Consider the following 25,903-nt stretch of genomic DNA (forward strand, 5'->3'; position numbering starts at 1 on the left):
ATGGTGCCACTGCACTCCAGCCTGGGCGACAAAGTGAGACTCTGTCTCAAAAAAAAAAAAAATAAAAAATAAAGAAATAAAGTAAAATATGGGCAAAAAAGTCAAATAAGTACATATCTATAGCTTTACTAAAAAAGTCACATAGGTACATATTCATGCCCTACTGGTTTTTTTTTTTCTAACAAGAAAAGCTGAAACTATTAACTCAGTTCAGAAACTTAGGAAAAAAATAACGACTTCTGAGGAAGAAATCAGTACAAAAAAACCTATTGTGTGAGAAAATATTATTGCAAGGATTCCTATTTTCCCAATTTTATTTTCTATTTTCTGTATTTTATTAATCTCTAAATTTAATGCAATAAGAATTAGAGTCCAAATAGGGTTATATTTGAAAGTTAACAGTGTTAATGTGTTAAGAAACATATGAACTTTTTGAAACAGCAAAATAATAATAATTATTATTATTATTATAGGGGACGCTACTATACTGTGTCTATCAGGAAGCCAGTATTGTGCCATTTTTCATAAATTATCTCATTTAATCCTCAAAACAAAACCATGTAAAAGGCAATATCATACTGTCATTTTACAGATGAAGTAATTGAGACAGAGGAAATTGAAGCATTGTTTTAAATGTCACAGCTAGTACAAAATGAACCAAGCAACAAGACCCCAGAGACTGTGTCCTTAAAGATTATATTATACACCTAAATTTGCAAAGTGATATCTGTCCTATCAAATAATAAAAGTTATTCTGCATGACAGTAATTACAGTCATGTAGCACTGGCAAAGAAAAGATGGGTGTAATTGAGTAACCTACAAGTAGTCCAAAGAATGTATTAAAAACCATGTGTGAGAGAGAATACCACATAGGAGTCGAATCGACTGGGAAAAGAAACCAGAAATATATTTATTTCCTAGTGTTTATAAAAATTAAATGTTTGCAGGGGAAATTTTATTCCGAACATAGATCTTTTAGAATGTTAATGTCAAATACATGAAAACTCAGTAGCTTCTGACTTGAAGTTTGTAAATCAGCACCAATTCTGTAGCAGTGAATTAATTAATGGATACTGAAATGATTCTTACAAAGGCAATGTAAATACAATTTAGGCTTGACAGCGATGGTGTTTTGTATTACCTATTATTTTCAAAACATCAAACTGTGCCTATAAAGAAATTTCCTTTACATAACTGTGCCCTAAAAAATTTCAGATGCCTTAGGAAAATGTAGATATATTTACTTCTCCAGCCACATAAATTTGATTTTGCAGGAAAGAGTGTAATATTTTAATAAAACAGTCTTTATTTGTCATTTCACCTATAAATTAAGAGGTACTCTCCAAAATCCAATGAAGAAATCTTGTCATTGTGCAATTGTACATGTTGTAGCTATTTACATTATTTATTCTTACAAAAATCATTCTCACAATGAACTAAATCTGCTGAAATAGTCTGCCAAAAGAATTTGATTTTGTTAATACATATGCATACTTTAATAAATTGGTAGAAAGTCTGTTTAGTGCCGAAACATTCCCATCACACCTTGAATTGAAGATGATCTGGTATAATTTCTTCAAACTAAATTCTTAGAATTAAAAAAAGACACATCATTACAAACAATCCCCTAGGATGAATGCTCAGTAGAGCAAAGAATGCTTTTTAAAAAATTTAAGTGTCTTTAATTATGTATACCTAGTGCCTAGAACAATAACTCATCCTATGAAGATGCTCAAAAAAATACTTGTTGGAGAAATAAATTATGTTAAAAGGCTAATATTTATTGGATGCTTACTACTTTCCAGGTATTGTGCCAAGCACCTTAAGTATATTTCCTTATTTAATGCTTACAATCACCTAATAAGTTTATACTTCTGCTGTTTGATATTTACAGAAGAGGACTTAAATGTCAACTCTTTTACTAATTATTTCATTCTGGGAAAGTTGATGAATCTCTCACTCTCTATGAGTCTCGGTGTTCTCACCTGTCAAATGGAGATAATAAGCTTATCTGGCCTGAGTTGTGAGAAATAATGACTGAAGAAATAAACATCGCAAAGATGTATCATAGTTCTAGACACATAGTTGATATATAGAATCACTAAATATCTTATTTCAATGGACCATAAAAGGAATTTTTTTTCTATCTTATAGTTGTAGTCAACTCAAAGAGAAGTAAGACATAGTTTTCCTTGCTTGAATACGTGTAAACTTGTTATTTCTGTTGGCTCAGCTTCACAATGTGACTTCACATTGTCTTAGTCAATAAACCGTTTCAGGACATTTAAGGTGGGTGTATGAGTCCTGGATATGGTCAAAAGTCTTCTTTTGAATTTTCTGCTAAATGTAAATCAACATCTGCAAGAAAGCTTGCAGATTAGATGTCATCAGCTTGGAAAAACAAAACAAGAGAATACAAGCAATGAAGCAAACAAAGCAGGGACAGAAGTGGAGTATTCTTTTCGGAAATTCTTTAGTACCAATGCTTTTGCTGTCCCTGAGAACAGTAGAATGTGGAAAGACATGGTCACAGAGGGCTCTGGGTTGAAATCTAGTACAGAAGAATAGGATGCTAAATGCAAAGGGTTTTTAAAAATAGCTTAACTGATTTACTTCACCTGTGTTTTTCTTTTGTCAATGTACATATCATTGTATAAGTGAATGCAAAAATATTATGTTATTGGTGAAATCGACAACATTCAAACTGACAAGAAAGCGTCATGTATTTTCACTGGCAGTCTTTTTCTAAGGAGTCTATAAAAGAGTAGTGAGTCTTAAAATTGATGGCATTTCAGATTTCCTAAAGTGTAGTGGCTCATGTATTTAGAGAAAAGGAAGAATACATTTTATATAGTGCAATTCAAAACTTATCTTCCTTCCCAAAATAAGAATTTATGATTTATACCACCTATCAATTGGTGTGGTGATTACATTATCACATTCTACATGAATTCCCTTGAAGCTGCATGTGTAACAAACTCTTCTCCTATCAACGTTGGCTGAAGACATAAACAAAATCTTAGTATGTGTTAAACATTTTTAAGTCCCGTATATCCAACATACATTATTGGTAAAGCAACCATTTGTTGGTACTGTCTGTGTTTCAGGTCCTATGAGAAACTGAGAATTCAATGGTGAGCAACAAGGCTACTTTTCTTGCTGATAGCGCTTGGTGTTCAAGGCTATGTGGAGAAGACCAACACAGTATTTTGAGATTATATTAGCTGAAAGATATTCTTGAGGAAGTGACACTTGGAAGGAGGTCTTATTGAGCCAAGGATTTTAACTCCAATGGAGAGGATATGGAAGATTAGTTTAAGTATTCATGTGTCCCTCTTAATGGCCATTGTGAGGATTAAATGATATAATCCATGTACAACATTTTGTAGATGCCTGAAACATAATAAGGCTCATTTGGCACATGCTATCTATTTGTATTACTAATAATATCATTACAATTGGCAAAATAGCAACATGCCCAGGAGCCTTGTGTCATGACAGATTGTGGCTGATAAAAGGCTCTCAAAGAAAGGCAGTGTGGCTCAAGTGGAAAGAAATGAAAATTGTGTAAGATGGGTTGCAAATGTAGGTAGGAGCCATTCCAGTCAAGGTTTGCAGCTGTACTGTTTTTCTTTTATTCTAAAAAAGGTTTCAAAAGGAGAAAGTGAAAATGAACTGATCAAATTTAAGCTTATAAATGATGACTTGCAGCAATGAGTCACAGGGATTGGAAGGATGTCAGACCAGATGCATATTCATTGCTTAGATGTTTTGGTAGTAGTTTTTCCAGCAAAAAGCAGTGGCACCAGGGAAAATATAACACCTGTATGGTAGCCAATAAATATTTTATTATTTTCGTATACTTTGAAAATACACATTGATAGGTTGTACACATTTTTAGTAAAATGGATGTTATAAATAAAATGCTAGTCCAAGAAACGACATATACCTGAGCTTTAATAAGTTTTATTGCTTTTATCAATGCCTGACACTCAATAAATTCTGTTTATTACTATTATAATTACTAGTATCACCTGCTAAATGAGATACTGAGGTGATAAAACATAGTATATGAAGCATTTTTAACTCCATGGTTCAAGAAAAACATGGAAGAAAAACATGTAATATAAACATTGTTCAGAACCACAGCTGGGTCTTCTAATACTTTATATAAAAATATGACAGCATCCCTAACATAGACAGTTGATATGAAATTATTGATTGATTAGTTTCTAAGTTAAATGTTTTCACCAAACTGATTTATATCTATGGCAGTATAGGCAGCCACACATCAACAATAAGACTCTGACTTAGGTTGAATCTTAAGAAAAAATAAAAAGAAAGATGGAAGTTTGAAAAAGGACACAGGGATAGAACATACTGATCACATCTTAGTCACGGCATAAGAGCTTTATTTAAAGGAAATAAATTCCCAGGAGCAGTGGCTGACACCTGTAATCCCAGCACTTTGGGAGGCCAAGGTGGGCAGATCACTAGGTCAGGAGATCGAGACCATCCTGGATAACACGGCAAGACTCCGTCTCTACTAAAAATACAAAAAATTAGCCGGGCGAGGTGGCGGACGCCTGTAGTCCCAGCTACTCGGGAGGCTGAGGCAGGAGAATGGGGTGAACCTGGGAGGCGGAGCTTGAAGTGAGCCGGGATTGTGCCACTGCACTCCAGCCTGGGTGACAGAACGAGACTACGTCTCAAATAACAATAAAATAAAATAAAATAAAATAAAATAAAATAAAAAATAAAGGAATTAATTCAATGAAGAGATCCCTGTGAAGGCCTCTTAAACAGGTAAGTAAGAGCTTAATGTATACTTCTACAAGAAGATTGGCATAGTAAAATTCAGGAACTCTTAGGAAGATGATAATTAAGAAATAAAGTTATTTCTTATCAATATAACACCCAATCAAACTAACAACATGAATGATATACCTAGGTGCTCATGGATAGATACTGAATATATTGGCCACCTATGAGAGATGTGGATCATATGGGTACACACTGAGCAAGTCACATAGTGACAAAGCTTCCAGATCATTCCCTCAACAAAAGCAACCTTCATATTTTTAGTAAAAATTTACACTCTCTGAAGTTAAGCCTTTCATTTTAGCGATATATTCCCTTGCTTTTATGACTGGAGATATTTCCTTTATGTTATGCAGCGTATATGCACCTATGCACATAGGCTCTTTCCCCTTTCTTTTACACACACACACACACACACACAAAGATCAGCAAAAAACAAAAACAAAAACAAACAAACAAAAAAACCCACACAACTAAAAAGCATAAATTCTTGGGTGATTTTTGCTGAGAAATATTGTTCAGATATTTTAGCCACTCATTTTTGTTGTTGTTGTTCTGGGTCGTAGGCATCTTCTATAAGGCAATTGTGTATGATTAAAGACAATGGATGCTAGCACCTTAGTGTCTACGTTCAAATGTTGTCTTGGTTGCTTGCCATTCCTATGGCCTGGACAAGCTATCCAATCTCTCTGCGCCTCGGTGGCCTCATTTGTAAAATGGGAGAATAGTATACTTACCTCCCAGAGTTGCGGTGGGAATTACCTGAGTCAACACATGTGACACATTTAGAAGATTGATTGATATCTAGTAGGTCTCAGTTTTAATCATTTTGCCTGCCTCTGGGAAAATATTTTCCTTTTCAATCCTTGAAGCTGGAATAAGTCTCTTCTACCACTTGTACACCAAATGCCCAGCATATTTTGTTATTCCTCTTTTGCCCCCCTTTCTTTTCTTACGATTTCTTCCTCCTTTTTTCCAAGCTTTCTGCTTAATCTTCAAATCATTTCTGAGTCTCTCTGTGACATGGGGGTGACAGTGTAGCATAGCAGAGTTTTCTGCTTTAGTAAGCATCAATGAAGCACATTTGGAAATAAGTTTAACACGCTCAGGATATCAACGTACATTTCCACATCTCCAAACAAAATACTATTTGTCACAGTTACAATAAATTTGGGGTTCTTTAATTTCAAGATTCATACAAATGGTTTCACAAATAAATAGTTTCCATTTTCCATTTCCTAGTTCTAAGACTGCAAGCTGTGTGGCTTGGATATTTAAATTCTCATTTTCTCATCTATAAACAAGCGATAAAAATATCACCTCTCTGATGGGCTTTTGTGAGAATTAAATGAAGTGAAACCTGCAAAAATAGTCAAAACAGAATCTGGCACATAGTAAGTAGTCAGTGAAGGACAGTTATTGACATTATTAGTACTATTAACTTTATGTTCCTAAGTTAGATGTAATCATAATGCAAAGAATATGGAGCATGTTCTGAGTTCCTTTGGGACAGGAATGGGGACTGATAAGTTATATAATGTAAGCACTTTCAAAAGCATTATCATCACGTAATCTGTATAGGTAGCACAGAACGATGCTTCACTAAATATTTGACTCAACATGTAATAGGCAATCTGTTTATTTTAATAAATAATATGGTTTTTTTCTGTATCATGTTTCTCAACCTTGGCACTACTGATATCTTGATTCATATTATTGTAGGGAGTTTTTCTGTGTATTGTAGGCTGTACAGCAGCATCTCTAGTGTCTTCCCACTAGAAATGTTGCACATTCTTCCTGCTGGGTTGTAACAATATTTCCATAAATTGTCCATTATCTCCTGTAGGGGGTGGCGCAAAATTACCCTAGGTTGAGAACAACTGATTTACATTGATCTGCAAAGATGTAGTATTGGGTCATAATCTTCAACAACAAGATACAGCTTATATTGAACATTAAAAGAATAAAAAATAGACTATTCTTACAACTAACTTAGCACCATCAGTGATTTGCAATAATTAGCCCTTTGTGGGGCCTAATTTGATCGAGTTCCAACATAAACTCACACCTTTTTTGCTTCATTAAGACTGAACATCAGCCACACTGTCTTCCTTTCATTTTATTGATGTAAACAAGAGTCAGAGCTTGGACTTTAGCCATAAGAAGACAGCACTTTAAATATGGATACTGTAAAATCATGATGCACTTCCTAAGAAATGCAATTTTTTTCTCCCCCAAGACTACTCTGGCCATCTCCAAACCCAGATTTGGTGAAGTCTGCCAGTACCCTCTACTAGTATAAGAAAGTGATGTAAATAATAACTCAGGCTTTGAGGACTCACAAAGGTATCCAAAATTATGGAAACATGTTTAAGAATAAATTTGAAACTTTCTTGACAAATCAAATAGGTGTTTGTCATTTTACGATTTACAAGGTATGAATCCAAAACTAGTACAAAATAAAGGTGGAGGCAGTACAAACTCTAGTGATGCAAAACGATTTTTAAATGTATTACCAGAGGCAGAAATTATAAGGAATGGGGTCGTTATTGTATATACAGTGTGAATAAACATATGTATGTATATGTGGATACTTATGGGAGAAGCTTGACATCTTTCATCAGATTCTCCAATGCTTTAAAAGCTTCAAGTATAGTCAGTTCTACTATAACACTTGTTTTGAAAATGCAAACTTTTCCAAGGCAAATTTATGTGTGTCTGTGTGTCTGTGTGTCTATGTGTATCTCTCTGTGTATTGTAAGCAAGTATATCTATAAAGACACAGGTATATTTATATGTGTACAGATATAAATATATTTGCTTATGTGCAATTCTGCCCACAAGAACACTAGGCACATGCAGAAAACTGTATCCGGCTCCAGCTGAATACAGCTTGGTAGGAAACACTCACGCCTGACACACCACTCAGGTATCTCAATGCACCATGTGTTATTAGTCACAGCCATCCGTGTTCTATGTCCAATTTCAATAACCCTCCTTCTGTCACTTTATAATAATTCACAAGCTTCAACCATTCTAACATCTGCATCCACAAGATAGTTTATGTGCCATAATTATCATAGTATTTCTATATTTTTAACCATTCAACATGTATACAACTGTTAGACTTTTTTTTTCGATGTTTGTCTTTTCATATGTCATTGACGAAGTATTTGAGTATCAGGCCCCTAACTGTCTCCCCCAAGCCCTGTGAATTGTATAGCACAATTTTGCAGAGCGCAGTGGTTTTTTCAGAACGCATATGTCATGTTATAGCAGACCCTGACTGCAGTTTAATGATGTTGGCAAACGTTCCTCGTGTTGTTGGATTTAGCTCACTGTTTCCACACAAAGGTGTTAGTAATGAATGTTGATGTGGGGATTTTAGCATTTCATTAGTACAGTTTATTTCTTCCATATTTCCCTTTTTACATAAAAAGCAGAGAAGGCAGTGTTTATTGAAAGAGTGGATTAGATGAGTGAACCATGGGGACAAACAGGAGAAAGGTGCAAAAGACAGAAAATAAATTATGAAAATGTTCCTTTTCCTTAATCATTCTCTAATTAATTTCTTATCCACTCTCAAGAGGCTAGAAAGTAGGACGTGTACCACATTACACAGAAGGTGGCATTAGCTCCTTTGTCACTGTTGGTAAGATTTTGCATATGAATCAGCTGTTGTGATGTGGATAGCTCAGTAGGTTCTGACCTCCTGTTCAGCACTGTGGTTCAACTGCAGACACCATGAGATGATTGGCAAGGCCAGTGCATATCAGCTTCGGGTAGAGATCAGCCTTTTACATGAGAGATGAAATGATCATCTTAAATTATTCTTTTGCATACAACAACAATAACTAAAACACTAGAGGGATACAGTTTGCAATTTTGTATCTGTATTATTCTAATTGTATTATCAAAAAAATTCTTTTTTCAAGTATCTTCATTCATCTCTGCAGCCTGAATTTCAAATTACCATCATCTCTGCAGCCTGAATTTCAAATTACCGTCGGGTTATAATGGGAGAAGAACTGGGAAGTTCATTTACATAATTCTTATTCTTACCGCCTTCCCTCTTTAGGTCCATTTTCCCTATCAAAAAAGATGAATTAAAATTTTTTTTTGTGTGTGTATATATACATACGTGTGTGTGTGTGTGTGCACAAAGTCAGTCTCACCAGCTGTATACATTATTACTAATTGCACTACCTTTCCATTAACAATAAAATATTGTAGGGCTCAGAGTCAATTATATCACAGCTGTGAAGTGTAAACAGTTTCCACTCTCTTACAATACTGGATCCACTTCCCCTTTATTTTGTCTCATGAAAGGTGGAAGAGCAGCATTTGCTAATTTGACAACTCAGGGCTAAGAGTAATACTAGCCAAAACTAAGTATATGCTAGACACTTTTCTAAGCACCCCACATGTATGAAGTCATTACATTCTCACTGTAGTATTATTATTGTTTTAGAGGTGGCATAGCAGAAACACAGACTGGTTAAGTGACTTGCCAAAGAGATCAAACTCCTTACTATTTGCTCTGCTGCCATTCTGAGTTATAGAAATGTGAAGTAATGCTGGATTCCTTATTACCACAATTGGGGATATTATTGATTTGATGATTTTGATTTCCTTAGGATGTTATATAAGACAGAGAAAAATAAAAGTTCTTGCCTGGATTTCAATATATCTTTTGGGTTATTGAATATTTTTGGACTCCATATTTCTCAATTGCAATGCATGCATCATTGTTATTTGAATTATGTCCTCATAAAAAGTTAATTGTATAAACTTTGAAGAGCCATGTTGGATAGTTGTGACTGCATGATTTGAGATGGGAGATACAACCAGGGAAAATTTTTGATGTGGAAGATTTGGGGCAAAGGTCTGGTTTTCTCAGAGCTCTCAGTAGACTATAAAAAAACTGTTAAGTATTTGAATAATAGTCCCAAATAAAAGAAAGCCAGGTTTCTCCTATAGTTTCATTTCTCCTTTTTAGAGAGAAGAAAGCCTCATTATTCTCGTAACTTAAGTCCAAAGGGTAAAGAGAAAGTGAAAATTGGTGGAGGAAGAGGAAGGAGGGAATATGTGATTTAGGGGAAGTTATGTCCACCTTTTCCTATCTCAAGCATGCATCCACCTACCCTCTTTCTATATTCTTCCTCAAGAGAGGAGATGATGTTCACCAGATAGTTAAAAATATTAGACATTGATTGAGCAATTATGAATTCTACGTGTCTTAAAGTAAAAGAAGCCATACCTGCCCTTTCTCTATTTCCCTTTTTCCATTTCCCTTTCTCCTACCTCCTTTCTTCCCCTCCTCCAACATGAGATTCTCTAACTTTTCTCTCCATTTATCTCCCAAGTCTACATGGCTGGGCAGACACAGTTGACAACTTGACTCAGCCTCTCCAACAGCCCCAACCCACATGCTCAAGGAATGGTCACTCCTTCTTCTTACCAGTTCCATGTTGCTGAAAGAGTCACTTGACATAGCCATCTCTGAATCACCACAGATACAGCTGACTACAGGTATTTTAACATTTTTAAAATGGAGAATTAAAGATACCTACATAAACCTCAAGTCTAAGTAGCCTCTTCCAACTCAGCCTTTTCCAGAACTCTTCACCTTAACTGAAGCTTGTCAATGACCCCCCTGACTCCCGTTTTATTCTTTGTTGTGTGTATGGCTCCTTTGGGAACCCCAAGGGAAGGAAAGAAGAAGAGAGATCATTTGTGACTGTTCATAGTGTATTCGAACAGAATTAAAACCCCATCATTAATGATTAACAAATATTTCATCCTGATTGTGTCAAACTTTTATTTTATTTTTTTAACCATTATGAAATATTTTGGGTTTCAGTCATAAAATTACACCAGGGCATTGTAAAAATGATTATTTGATATACTTTTCTGTAGATGAGAGTATATGAAGATATTAGTAGGAAGAAGCTGAAATGTATCAACTGACACAAATAGTTTTATTTTACTTCTAATTTTCTGAAGAATTTTGGAAATAAATTTGATACAGTGGCACTAAGAAATTGACACAGGCCACTTGCCTGTGTAGTTAAAGTGTTAGCAAAAAATCAAAATGGTTTAAAAGAGCTCCTGCACAAAACTAATCATACACATGATACTTTTATAGCACTTAATAACTTAAAATCAATTCATGAAGCCTTAGTCAAGGAAGGCTTCTAAGTGGTTAGATTTATTTTTTAGTGCTTAGAACAAAATCTGTTCTTTAAGAGGCTGTCAACTTTGCAATCACAATCTTTCTCTCCAGGTTCCCCCACCACTTTATTGAGTTCTGGAGCTGTTGATTTTTAAGTCCAATATGTAGGTTGATAAAAATGGTATTTTTAAGAAAACAGATGTTGTATCAAGCAGATGGACAATCTATGATAAAGACCAAATCAAACACAGAATTAAGTTGAAGTGTATGTCTAAATAGATTGGAACAGACACATTTATTCAACAAATATTCATTTAGGGAAGTGGTTCTTCAGTTTCAATGGGTATACACATTACCTGAGGTATCTGTTTAAGATCTGAACAATTCAGAGATCCACTTCCAGTAATTTTTGTAGAGTAGGTTTGGCACTGGATCCAAGAACTCAGTGCTTTCTGTGCATTTGGCTCATTGATCCATTTGAACAAAAACAAAAAAAATGATGTAAGAGATAATTGTCTGTAACTCTACTGAATATTCAGGAGATGGTAAGAAAATAGTCTTTGCAACTGAGTATTTCATGAAGGGAAAGAAAATGCTTAGGTAGTTAGACTAATAAATGAATATGTCAATAATCCATGCAATTGAAGAAGAATGAACACATTACTCCAGGACGAGAGAGGAAGAGAATCTAACCCTGCAGCAGAGATAAAGAAAAGCTTCATGTTAGAGACAAGGAAACCAAGTAGTAGAAATCCTGTAAATACGTCTAGGAAAATATTCATATATATATATATATTCCCCAAAAGCTAGAGATTCTTTCACAATTGGAAGCTGCAAGGCTGCAAATAGTTTGCTGAGCCCAAGAGAGGAGTCACATGTGGAAGAACGAGATAGCAGAAGAGGCTTTGGAATTGAGTGCACATAATGAATGTTCCTATCCCTCTATGCCATGATGATCTAAGGTTTGTCTATATCCAGTGAAAACACAATTTTCAAAAAGTGGTTTGGGTAAATATTATCACATTTTGTTGGAATGGGGAGAGATTGTAGGAAAGAAAATTTGATAGGGATCTATGGCTATCATGCAGGCAAGCAATAATAAGGGCAAGGCCAAAAGCAGTAACAATGTTTTGGGGTGAAGAGGAGAAATGGAACCGAAAGGCACTCTGAAGATATAGTAAAGAGTATTTTGTGAATTTCTGGATATGGGTTTTGCATGGGAGCATGGGTCCAGGGTGATTTCAGGCTTGGGGAGGAATATATGCATCAGACTGAAAGAATCCACAGGGATGTGTTAGGATAGCTTGATATTTAAGTGCAGTCATGCAATTGTCAAATGTTGACAATAAATTAAAAGCATTTCAAAATACTGGAACTGGTCAAACAAAACATGTCTGTTGATCATCTATGGCCCGTATTTTGCAGAATGCATCCTCTGATTCACTTGGAGGAAAAACAGACCCTGAGTGATAAAGCAAAATGTTCAAAATTATGTAGCTCATTAGTGCCAGAGCTAGAACAAGAATTCCCATTACTTTTCATTTCCACTACAGAGAGTAACACTGTAAAAGGTTAATCTGAAATATTTGAATTTGTGTAAATTGAATACTACTATATGTTAACTATTAGATTATTGGCTTAGGATAAGCAAAATGAGTGACTGCGCTGAAGGCCTAGAAATAGCACCGTCTCAGTGGGTATGACCGAAGTGATCCAATGGGATGATGACAAGTTTTGCAGGAAAAGGGGCCACAATTAATTTATTGTATATTTAGAAGTGTGCATATGTTATCCACGTGGTTACTAATTAATTTGTTGTAACTATTACTCTAAGTCTTTCTGAATCTAATGGTCCAGTGAATCATGCCTAAGCAGAAATATATGCTGAATATAAAGACCAGTGCCAGAGTTGGTAGTTACAGGCTTGCTAATAAAACATTCTTGACGCCAAATTTAAATCACTTCATCCTAAATTGTAAAAAAGTATAAAGTACTGTGTTCCCAGAATTAATTCCCTTATTTTTTTAAAAAAGTAATTATCATCCTTGTAAATAAAAGGACTATAAATATCTGATATTAATGTAATAATTATGATTTTAATTAATGATATAGTGCTAATAAATGTGCACACGTGTGTCCTACTTGAATTTACCAATCCCGCTTATAATCTAAAAGAGAGAAAGGTGTTAATAAAACACATTTTATGGGAGATGGAGAAAAAAAGATTGAACATAAGCAATGCTGCCATTAGCTGATTGCTTCCTATACAACACACCAAAAGAAATGAATACCTTGGTAGACAGGATGTGAGGTATGGGTAAGGAAAGTTGCCAGAAAAAATAGAAACAGAAAGGCAGAGTTGTTCAGGGTTCAAATTCCTTTCTAACTACTCAACATAGAAGTATCTGTGTTAGCATTCATGGTTCTCCACAGCAGTCACCTGGAATCAAAGGTCGTCAAGGTTGTGGATTTTGGCATAAAGTAATGAGACATATGTGTTACCTTTCTGTCTTTTTTTTTTCTTAAATGTACTTACATTATGTAATTAATAGCATATAAAACCTATATTTGCTGTATAAATGTAGTCATCAAACAAAAGCTACCCAGATTAAAAAGTGAAGCATTTCTAGTACTTTAGATACACTTTATGTACCAATTTTTGATTATATCTTTCCTTTTCTTCCCAAAGCAACACTGCACTTAATTATAGATCAATCTTTCCTTCATTTTACTTTATAATTTTATCATTAGGGATATATATGGATAAATGGCATATTATTAGGGTTTTCCTGGTTTTAAACTTTATATACGTTGAATCATGCTCTATATATTCTTTCTAACTTGCTCTCTTCACTTTATATTATGTTCTTGAGATGCTTTCAGGTCGATGTATGTAGCCATAAGGCATCTATTTTTACTGCTTTATAGTATTCTATTGTACAATGCAAAAAATCTATTTTCCAATATCCTATTAATGGATGCTTATGCTATTTTCAGTTTGGACTATTATGAACCAAGCTACCATAAATATTAGTGTGAGCATGAGAGAGAGTCTCTTGGAGGTATAATTCTAGGAGTAGAAATACCAGGTTGTACAGTGATCCCTGCTGTAATATTTTACTTTTTTAAATGGATGCTCTTTGACAAGAATCAGAACAGTATATTATTTCTGAGTGTACCTAACAAAGCGAAGAACGCATTTTTTTATGTTTAGTAGATTTGTTTTCAAATCTGACCATGTCAATTGGCAGTCATTCACATAACATTTGTGGAAAGTGGCCAGTTTAAACCATTTTAATATATTTGCAACTGTTGACATATTTGACATTTGATGATCTTGAACATAGGTAAATCAGAAGTATTTTTACAATTCCTTTTGTGTCTATGTGACATACATCATGATTCCTAATATAAGGAATAGCAGTGAATTGGGTCTAAAAACATCAATTAATCTTTAAGTTTCTATATCCATTCTCTGTCATTGGACATACATTCTAGGTTGACAAAGGACCTAAAATCTTAAGGAATCTGATTAGTTAAACCAACATGAATATGTGTTTAAGATAATTTTAAACTTTTATTTTACATTAAGAAATCCAAAAAATATATAAATCTAGAAAAGTTTTATAGTGCAGGTTCATTGGCATAAGCTTTAGAATGACAGGACTTTGCATGCCATTTATCTCATGTTTTAAATAATAAAATGATACGAGAATTGTGAAAAGTCTAAAAGTAGATAATGCAAAGAGTGGATATGTGTCATTTTTGTTTCTTGTTTATTTGCCTTTTCAGAATTTTGACTGGCTTCCTCTAGTTTATGGAATCTCCCATCTCATGAGATAAAGCATTCCTAAAGTTATAGAAACTAAAAGTACCAGGCTGATTTCCCAGTCTCCCTTATTACTAGGGTTCAATCATGTGACCTCCATTCTGCCAGTTTGAAGCACCGTCCACCAGCCTTAAATCAGAAGCTGGTGATAGCCAGGACTGTACAGAATCCACTGCTGAAAAGGGTAGCCACTGGCAGCAACTGTATCTTGTCTAGTGTGCTGTGTTGGTGAGGTTAGCACTGCCAAAAACAGCTCCTGGTGCTCAGTGTGACCACAGTGTTGCTTCAATTGATCAATTTATGCCAAAAGGCATAAATTTGGATGTTGCTACTGGCAATGTCACCTCAATTCCTGTCTCTCCAGCGCTGCTGTTAATGAATTCCACTCCTACCTGAACCAGCCAGAGTCAGTTTCTCTTGCTTTTGGCAATCTTGACTGATACAGTATACTAAATACTTAAGCAGTACCAAGTCTATAGTGATAATGCATATAACTCCAAGTCAGAAACACTTGGCTTATTTAGTGTTGTATTCCCAGCACCTAGTTCAGGTAACATATGGCAACCATGAAAAAACTCTATATCAAATAAATCTTTAGTCATGAAAATGTTTACTCATTGAAGCATTATTTAAAACACTTTTAATATGATATTTATATGACACCTGATACAGCTTCATATTTGCTTTAGAGAGATGTTATTCAACAGTTTAGGAGCTATATAATATTAAAACTCGCTCTCTTCTCTCTGTCTCTCTCTTTCTCTCTCTCTCTCTCTCACACACACACACACAGACACACACACACGTAGACATCTCATCAGGTACAAAGTTACAAGGTACATAATAAAAATTACCACATACTATTAACAGTAGCTAAGATATATTCTTGAAATCCATTAGTCTCAAACTTAAACCTAAATTTCAATCTTTAGCCAATAACATAGGAAGAAAATAGCTTTATATGGTCTTTGATTCTGTTTTTAACTATTTTTTGTTTATAAAGCTGAATAAAGTGTTTTTATTCTACACCTAAGTGCCTATGATCAGCACTGTCGTTGGGCTGAACTTTTACAAAATGGAAAACAAACGAAACATATCAATGTAAGCAAATAAACAAGTTTTAATAGGAATCTTTAACTACTATTGTTGCTTCTCTTTGTCTCTAGATTTCAGAGTTGAAACAATACCCAAGAATTTGGTTCCCAATTTTCCAAAAAATTCCTGTATCTTGTTATATAGTAATGGCTTGCTGTTTACATCTCCCCAGTTCAATTTTTACCATAAACATTCTAGCTGAAGCACTTATTACCTTATAGCTAACCAATTATAATATTCTAACATTTATTTTCAGTTCCAAGTTTTTGACCGCCCAGTCTATATATATATATATATATATATATATATATATATATATATATATATATAAATTAAATTCCAACATATTACATTCCCCAATATTATTTCCCAACTGAAAAGGCTTTATGAATCTTCACTGCCTATGTTTTAATTTTTAAATGTATTTAGCATTCAAGGAGTTCCACAGTCTAACTAAATATAACTTTCCAACTTATTTTCCAAAAATTCTATAGGCAAACTTTCACAATAATCAAAAGAGTTCATATACTTTCCCATAAAATTCCTTTGGAGAGTATCATATCCACATTTTAAGTCTTATTATTCAATTCCAGTCAGGCCTAATTCATCATGTAAAGTCTTATCTGAAGACTAGTTTTTTTCTGTAGTCACATTTGATCACCTCCATCCCAATCTCGCTAATGAATTTATTGAGTTTTTGAATGTATTCTATGTACTTCATTGTTAGATAAAATCCACTTGCCTCTAATAAGGGGTATAAAAATTGCATGTTATATATTTTTTATTTTCCCACATCACCTAATTCTGCTCAATGCCTATAAAAGGCAATCAATAAGTATCTGTTGATTGATTTTTAGATGCAATCTGAGCATCAGTGCTGTTCTTTCTGATGAGCTGGAAAATGGAACATGGAGGTTCACTGGACTTGATTAGAGGTGAGACTCAGAATACTGAATTAGATGTGGTACACTTCTGTCTCATTTTGGATGTGTGGAAAACAATTCTGTGTGCTTGCTCGTTGTTTTATTATTAATTCTTAATTTTCTTGCAGGAGTTAGAGAATGAGGTCTGCACTATACTTGTAATTCTCTTAAATTCTAGGTACTATTCCAAGCATTGATAGTATGTCAGTGAACAAGATACTCTTTTCCTAGATCTTGCTTTGCAGTAAGTGAAAACAGAATTAACTTACTAATCAAATAAATAAATAAATAAGGTGATTTCAGACGGTGATAATTACTTTAAATAGAATGCATGGTGCAGTGAAACTAAAGGTGAGAAGGAAGAGGCCATTTCAGGTTAAAAAAAAAATCTGTTGAAGTTGCAGCTGAGACAGAAATAGTGAGAAGGAGCTATTCATGGACTGGGCAGAGCCTTCAAGACAAAGGGATTTGTAAAAGTTCAAAGGCTGAGTCACCAATGAGTTTGAGGTGTTTAAAGGGAAAATTACTAACGCTTCTGGTAACTATTCACAGGCTACAGGAAGAATAGTAATGAGGGGAGTTGGAGAACTAGATGTAGGTTGGCGGTGGAGGAGGACGGAACATGTAGCTTCTCCTTACAGACCACTGAGAGGAGTTCAGATTTCACATAAAATGCCCTGGGAAGCCATCAAAGGTTTTAGTTAGAGGAGTCTCATGATCAGGTTTATAGTTTTAAAAATGACTTTTAGGCCGGGCACAGTGACTCACGCCTGTAATCCCAGCACTTTGGGAGGCCGAGGCTGGCGGATTACGAGGTCAGGGGATCGAGACCATCCTGGCTAACACGGTGAAACCCCGTCTCTACTAAAAATACAAAAAATGAACTGGGCGCGGTGGCGGGCGCCTGTAGTTCCAGCTACATGGGAGGCTGAGGCAGGAGAATGGCGCGAACCCAGGAGACGGAGCTTGCAGAGAGCAGAGATGGCGCCACTGGACTCCAGCCTGGGCGACAGAGCGAGACTCCAGAGCGAGATTCCGTCTCAAAAAAAAAAAAAAATTACTTTTACAATTCTGTGGAGACTAGCTTACTGAAGATGAAAACAGATAAAGGGAAATAATTTTTTAAGTTATTGCAGTGGAGTATGCAGCATGGAATAGGATGACAGTCAGATAGGTGTGAAGAAGTTGACAAACTCAGCATATATTTAGGTGGTGGAACCAACAGGACTTGCTGATGGACTGGATGTGAGGAGCAAAGGAAAAGAGATAAAAGAAAACGTTGAGGGTTTTAAGAATGAGTGTGTCATGAGCCCGCTTTAATAACATTTCTAACAAATGAAGAGTTTTGTCTATGTAAGAGGAAGTGCAAGACAGAATGAGCTAAATTAGAGAAATTAGAGCAATAAAATAGAGCAAAATTATTTTAATGGATGATGTTAGGAGGCAGAGGAATGAGCTATCAAAGGAGACCAGATGTGCAACCTGCACGTGACACAGGGCCCTGACTGCAGAAGGTTCCCACACTTGGTTTATTGCTTTACCATCACTTTCTTAAAATTCTTAATACTTTTTTTTAACAGGAGACCCTGCATTTTCATTTTGCACAGGGCCCTGCAAATTACATAGTTGATCCTGCTAGAGAGTCATACTCAAGAATAGAAAGGGAATTTTGAGAATGGGTTAACAGTAACTAAAATGATGGCTTTTGTAGCCGAGATTTTATAACTCAGATTCAGTATACCATAGGTCACTGGAAAAGCTGAGAACTACGTTTTCACTTTCTAAAGTGTTTGTTGAGTGCTCTCTACCATAAGACTGACTGCTTCTTATTGCCTCAACCAAATTTGTTAATTTCCATGTGACCTTATATATAAACTTATATAAAAATATTCCATGCATACTTGAAATTAACTTTTTGATAAAGGGTGGAAAGTTTAACATATAAATACTAGAGTTATTACTGATATTATTTAAATTCTAATGTCCATATTTTTGTGATTTTTGATATGACAAAAAGATAGGTATTTAATATATTCCACTGTAATTTTGATTTCATCTGTTTCTTCTTGAATTTTTATTTTATTTGCAATGTTGATTCTAAGTCATTGGATAGAAAAATTCATTTGTGGTATGTCTTAAGTAAAGATTACACAGTTGATGCTTATAACATAATTATCAATGATATTTGATAAATTTTAGCCTTGAATTCTGCTTTTCTTGATATACTATTTCTATCTAAAGTAATGTTGTATTTTCCATTTTTTGCTTGTCAATATTTCTTTATTGTTTTGCTTTTGATATTTCTGTGGTATTTCTTTTGGGTATATCTTTCATAAAAAGCACATTGTAAAACTATCTTACTATAAATTGTTTAATCCATTCACATTTATTTTCATAGCCTTTATACTTTCATAATAGTATTTAATTTTTTGTTTTTCCTTGTTTTGTTTTCTTACCCCAAATTTTCTGTTATACTGGCCAAATTTTTGTAATATTTCTATTTTCTAGAGCAATTTTTTTTTCTGGTTCACCTAGTTAGCATCTGCTTACCTCTCAGATGTCAATTCGAAGTTTCTTTGAATACCCCACACAACAGATTCCACCTCTCACCTTACTACTTCCTCTCATAACACCAGACACTTTCTTTTAAAGCCCCTATTATAGTTTAGAATTATATATTTGTTTGATTGTAATAGGATACTGGAACTTGTAATTGGTCAATTATTCTATAATGTCTATTAAAGCAGAAATTCATAAAGAAATGTAAATAATATTTTTTTTTAATTTTAACATAAACCTGTAAATGTAGTTTTGCTTATTCTTTAATGAACACCTGTATTTTAATTCCTAAAAGAGGAACAAGAACTTCTGCACCCTAGCCAGGGAGTCTGAGAGAAGAATCTGCTTTTTCAGTACTTTTACCCAATCATTTAAAGTTGTGACAGTCACACCTAATGCTACATAGCAATGATTGTTAGTGACTTTTCTTTACTGCATTTTTTATAGCATTCAAGTTAGTTTTCATCGAATAAACACTTCTCAAAGTTTATTTCATATTTAATTGAATTACAACAATACAAAACAACCATAATATAGAAACAGATTTACAAATGAACTCAACAGACTCAGGTTTAGCGTAAATCCCCACTGGCTGCCGTGTACATTCTTGGTGGATATTGACAAGCAATGAACCGCTACTGTTCAGAGTACTATGGACATAATCCAGTAAATGTCACAGAAAGAAAAAGTTTTTTTTCATTTGTTTTTTGGTTTTATATCTTGCTAGTCATTTAACTTGAGAAAGTATAGACGAACTAGTTCATTTAGTAACTTTACTCAATAATGTATCATTGGCATGTAGGTAAATATTTAACATATAAATGATGCCCAATAAATATGTGTTGATGAATATGAGTTTTCTTCTTTCTTTTTAATCTAAAAGCCCTCTGCCTTTTTTTTTTTTTTTTTGGCCAAGTGCGGTGGCTGTCGCCTGTAATCTCAGCACTTAGGGAGGCTGAGGCAGGCAGGCAGATTACTGAATGTTAGGCATTTGAGACCACCCTGGCCAACATGGTGAAACTCAAGTCTCTACGAAAACCATAAAAATTAGCCAGGTGTGGTGGCACACACCTGTAATCTCAGCTATTCAGGAGGCTGAGACAGGAGAATCTCTTGGCCCTGAGACCCTGAGAGGCAGAGGTTGCAGTGAGCTGAGATAGCACCACTGCACTCCACCCTGGGTGACAGAGCGAGACTCTGTCTCTAAATAAATAAATAAATAAATAAATAAATGCCACATTTTTAAATGAATGTCCTGAAATTTCATGCAAGCTTGAATATAGAGACCATAGAGACTATCGTATTATTTTCAAAATATTTTTCAAATATTGTGATTTTTATACTAATTTGTAAAAGTACCTCGATGTCTATTTCAAAATCAAAATATGAGAGAACAGTACTCAAGATCAGTTATCAGTAATTTTTTCCAATATATTTGACCCCTTTTTGCCATGGTAACCCTAGTTGATCCACCTGAAATCCAAGTGGCTCCATATGACAGGGTTTTCCTTGCAGTGTTCTTTAAAATAAGCTTGCCTCCAACGCACCACATACTTCCAGCCTAAGGAGGGGCACATATACCTCTCACTCTCCATTTTATTTTCATACCCTCTTTTCCTATTCTTGTCAAACCTCTTCTCTTCTCTCCCTCCTCCTGCACCTCTCTCACCATTACCTCTATGCTACTGGTCACTCTCTCTCATTTATTTACTACATGGCTCCGTGTTCTGTCCTCATCCTTCATCTGTCCAACACCCTGCCTCTTAGTTCCTAGATCCCCTACACCCCAAATTCCTTTTTTATCACTTCACATTAGCCTTCTACATGCATAGCCATATCTTCCAATAAAAGTTGCTCTTCCGATAAAATCTTCATTTGGAACAGCCCACTCTCCCAATATCACTCTCCACCATTCCAGAATACTAACTTTTATGGCCTCTCTCCTAAACTCCTTTGCCAGTAATCCTCTGGTTTTTATCCATTTTTCCTTATTCATTACCTGTTTCGTGATTCCACTTCTTTTCTAGATTGATGTAGACTTTCTGTAACTAGTGTGCACTCATGTCAACATGCATAAATCCCTCCATGTCACCTACCTTGAGCTCTTTAATCAAAATTCCAAAAGGAATTTTACCCAATCAGTGAGACATTGCTACAGAAAATCACAAATCCCTACTGACTAAATTCAGTTTATGCTTGTGATCATAAATTTCAAATGGACACTCATTTAATCCATAAATTCCTGATGCAGTCTACTGTTTACTATTTACTATGCTGCCCTAAAAATTCTCTGAAAGTTTTACTATTTTCCCCCAAGTCGTATATTCAACTAATGATGTTTTCTAATATTTCATAGAAAAATGATTAAAAAAAGAATTGGTTTTATTTTCCTTTTATCAAATATTTCTACTGACTTCTTTCCACAAATAATTTGCATTCTCAAACTAAAGTAGGCCAACTGTACATGCTTATAACTGAAGCCTGCCTGTCCCTTTGAAATACAGTTTCTATTCCTTTTGACTCAGTCATTGACCTCACTCTTGAATTTATCCTCATTCTCTCCAACATCCTCATTCTCTCTTCATTGTATTACTCCCATCTACCAATGTTTTAATGTAGTTTATCTCACATTAAAATCTCTCTTGACCTTGTGCCTTACATCTCCAATAGCTTGCTTTTCAGCTGTCTTTCAGAACATCTCTCACCTCTCTACTCTTGAAAGCATTCTTAGGAGGTCACCAATCACCTCTTCTTGCCATATCCATGGTATGTAGCCTGACCTTATCTTATTCTGTCATTCTCAACATTTATCACAGTTATTTACAGCCTTCTACTGAAATACTTCCTTCTCTAATTTTCTGTAACACCATCCTTCATTTTCCCTCATCTTGCAACCCTACATTTCTTTGAATACATTCTGTATATATAAAATAAACATAAATAATATATAACACATTTCAATTGTTATACATATATATAAAATGTGATTTTTATACTAATTTGTAAAAGTACCTCAATGTCTATTTCAAAATCAAAATATGAGAGAACAGTACTCAAGATTGGTTATCAGTAACTTTTTCCAATATATTTGACCCCTTTATATATATATATATTTCACCTGGAACTGTGATATATAGTTTTATCTATAGATATAGTTATATATCTATACATATATAGCTATATCACCAGGTGGAATTCTTTGACAAGACTTTGCTTCTCTTCTCTTGGTGATTTTTTCTCAGTGATTTTTAAAAATACTATTTATAGGCTCATTAATTTTAAAATCATGTCCCCAATCCTAATCATTCCCCAGAGTTATAATGGCATCTTAAACTTAACAAAGCCATGTCAGTACACTTTATTTCCCCCTCTCACCACAAAATCTGTTTTTATCTCAGATTTTTATCTCTCAGTAAATGAGAGTTGGATAGGCTTAAAGTCATTCTTGATTGCTTTCTTTCCCTCATTGCCTCCATCTCCAAACAGGTGTACCTAAATACTCCTCAAGACCTCGTATATATCTGTACATAATTTAATTCTCTATCTACAACTCTAACCCCATTGCCTTCACTTCTTAGCTGGGCTACAAGAGAACTTTCACATCAACATTCCTGCCTTCATTTATTTTCCATGCAACAGTCAGAATAATATTTTCATAGACAAATTACATCATATATCTATCCTACTTGAAAACATTCCAATAGTTTTCCACTGCCATTTACAAAAAAGAAAATGTAATGCTGTATCTGGTACTATAAAACATAATGTAATCTTCCTATTGTTCACTTTATAAATCTCTGATGTCCTCTTATACCTTTCTCCTCTTCTGTCTTCCCTCTGCACTGCAACTATACAATTTGGTTCTGTCCCTCCATCATGCCTACCTTACTCCTAAATTAATGCCTTGACCTTTTTGGTTCCTTTCTTTAGAACAGCCTTCCAAATATCATCACCTGGCACCTTCTCATCATCATGCCTCAGCTCAAAGGTCACTTGGTAAGAGATGCCTTCCTCGATCACCCTGCCCTGCTGCCACAGTTTTATTTTAGAGAGTTCACTCTGACTTCAGCACAGACAATGGATTTAGAGAAAGGAAGTCAGGCTAGAGGCAGGGAGCCCAAATTGGATGGCAGTTAAAATTATCCAGGTGAGGGTACTGCCAAATCGCTCACAGGGAGCACTGGTTTCAATCCGTAGATTGATTCTTCCTTTTTCAAAAACCTAGTTCTTGCATATGTCCAATATTTTTTTATCCCTCGGAGTACAGACAGTCAATAATTATTTTTCAGGTTTGGGATTTGAGGTGGGATCTATCAGATTAGATGTTAATCTCTGTTCAAATATTTCAGGATCAGACAAAAGAATAAATAACAAGTTTTAGAGTTCCTCTAGTTTCACTTGCCAGCATGGAGTAACAAGGGAGCTATAGCCAGAAAGAGCAGAGACATAGCGTTTCACCTTTCTGCCAAGTCGTTTCTTTTTGTATTTCTCAGAGCAGCAGGCATTAGCTGGGTCAGTGGCACTCTTTAGAGCTGGCACCACTCTCTTCATTTGGAGCCAGTTGTAGCACTGCCTTGTTTTATTTAAAAAGCCATACTTGCCAATGTAACCTGGGAAGCAGCACTGTGGCAGGTTGTCCCATGGAATTGACTCCAGTGTTTGGTATAAATCTGGGGGAATAATGAAATCCATTTGCACTTTCCATCAACTGCCCTTGGCTCCGGCTTCTGCTGGTGCAAAATAAAGTATGTTAGTGAGATTTTATAGTACAGTTTCCACGCCTTGTATCTAGGCAGGTTTATTCCTTCCTTGCAAAGGTTCAGTGGATGGCTAACTGTCATTTCATCATGTCCATTGTTACAGTTTATTCTGTAGAAATTTGTCAATATTTTCCAAATTTGAGTGGCATCCTAGATTTTAATATTGTTAGGGATTGTCATCGTATTATTTCTGTCATTTCAGTGGAAATTCAAAAATGAGGCAGAAAGTTTAAATATGTGAGCTCTGATTGCCATATTACATACACATGCAACCGATGTTGCAGTACCATACATACCCACAGGTTTGTGAAATCATGCCCTTTGTTTCTTTCTCTGCTTCTGATACCATATTGTCTTCTCTGTGGATTTTTAAAATGTTTATACTAACTGTATGGAAAGTCTTACTTTAAAAAACCTGAAATATATCACAATCTGTTATTTATATTTATCCAAAAAGTTCCGGCCTTCATTTTTGTCCAAAATAATAACAATAAAAAACAGTAAAATTAAAAGCTCCACTCTATAAAATGCCTGAAGGTACTATTATTTATCTTCTCAAAAATTTGACTTTATCTTCACCTCATTCCTGGGAGAAATGTGCCAGGTTTTTACTTAACTTTTGTTATTGTGCTATTAAGCTATGGATCACTTCAGGGGCAGTAAAATTGAAGCATCATTTTATTTTATTTTTTTGAATGTCAGGTAAGTTGATTATTTCAGGTGTACCTGACACTCAACACATTAAAATAAGAATTATTTTCTGTGTTTAAATAAATAGATATACATAGACATATACAGCAATGAAGGGTGTAGGTCCTCTCATGAACCTTATTGTAAAAGTCCTTAATAAAATACAAATTTAGTTTTTTTTCTAAAAATTAGGAGTTGACTTTTGATGATATCTCTGCACAGATCCCACTATAGAGTAAGTACTATAAAATGTTGCTCCCTTACAATACATCATATCATGAAATTCATGACACTTATATAAACAGTTTATGTTAAACATATTTAATGTCAAACCCAGGTGAAGCCCCTACGAAATAAATTTCAGTAAAATAGGAGACAGAGAAATGAGTTATTTTTTTCATGACTCACATTATAAGCTTCATACTTTTAGTGTATAAACTGGTTTTAGCAAAAAAATAAATAAATAAATAAATATCTCCCCAATAAAGCAAACGTACAGACAAACAAACACCTTACCATCAAACTGGGGCTTTTGAATAATCATTTATGCTGATGAAGTTTTGAATGCTCATGAGCTAATCATGCCTTTTAGCAATGAGCTTCTGCCTCTTACTATGTTTAGACACATGCTTCTTATTACAATGCCATTTCATCAAATCCCAATCTATTCTATGATCATGATAAAAATGATAATCTTCAAATTACTACGTTTCTCTTTCCACTTGAGTGAATTAATTGAAAGAATTCCATGTCTGCATTCACCACGGATACCCAGAGGAATACAAGAAAACACATGTGAAACTGAAAGAATGCCTAAATAACTGGATAGCTGCTGATCAATATACATTTTTGTATGTGTTTAATATGCTTAGTGTTCTGACTCCCTGAATATCCCCCATGTATTCAAGTAACCTAGGCTGCTTCTCATACCAGACACAAATGTAATTCTTTTTGATTTATTTTTAAACATATTAACTGCATTTTATTATGTGGAAGGAGTATGACTGCCAGACTAAGACAAGGCTGAATTTGCACACTTCTTGGCCATAT

General features: G+C 34.7%; 1 protein-coding gene across 3 annotated transcripts in view; it reads right to left on the bottom strand.

Moving 5' to 3' along the window:
- The window catches only part of LRRTM4 (leucine rich repeat transmembrane neuronal 4), a 775,339-nt gene that overhangs the window by 686,756 nt on the left and 62,680 nt on the right, over positions 1-25,903 (bottom strand). Inside the window, exon 4 of one of the 3 annotated variants that reach the window (XM_009184507.4) lies at positions 20,565-24,130. The exons of the other annotated variants lie outside the window; for them this stretch is intronic. Within the exon in view, the coding sequence (XP_009182771.1) occupies positions 23,987-24,130 (144 nt within the window). The 3' untranslated portion in view covers positions 20,565-23,986. Of the gene's footprint in view, positions 1-20,564; positions 24,131-25,903 lie in introns of those variants that run through there. 3 annotated transcript variants of the gene reach the window in all.

Source organism: Papio anubis, chromosome 14 (assembly GCF_008728515.1).
Source record: "Papio anubis isolate 15944 chromosome 14, Panubis1.0, whole genome shotgun sequence".
Taxonomy (NCBI): Eukaryota; Metazoa; Chordata; class Mammalia; order Primates; family Cercopithecidae; genus Papio; species Papio anubis.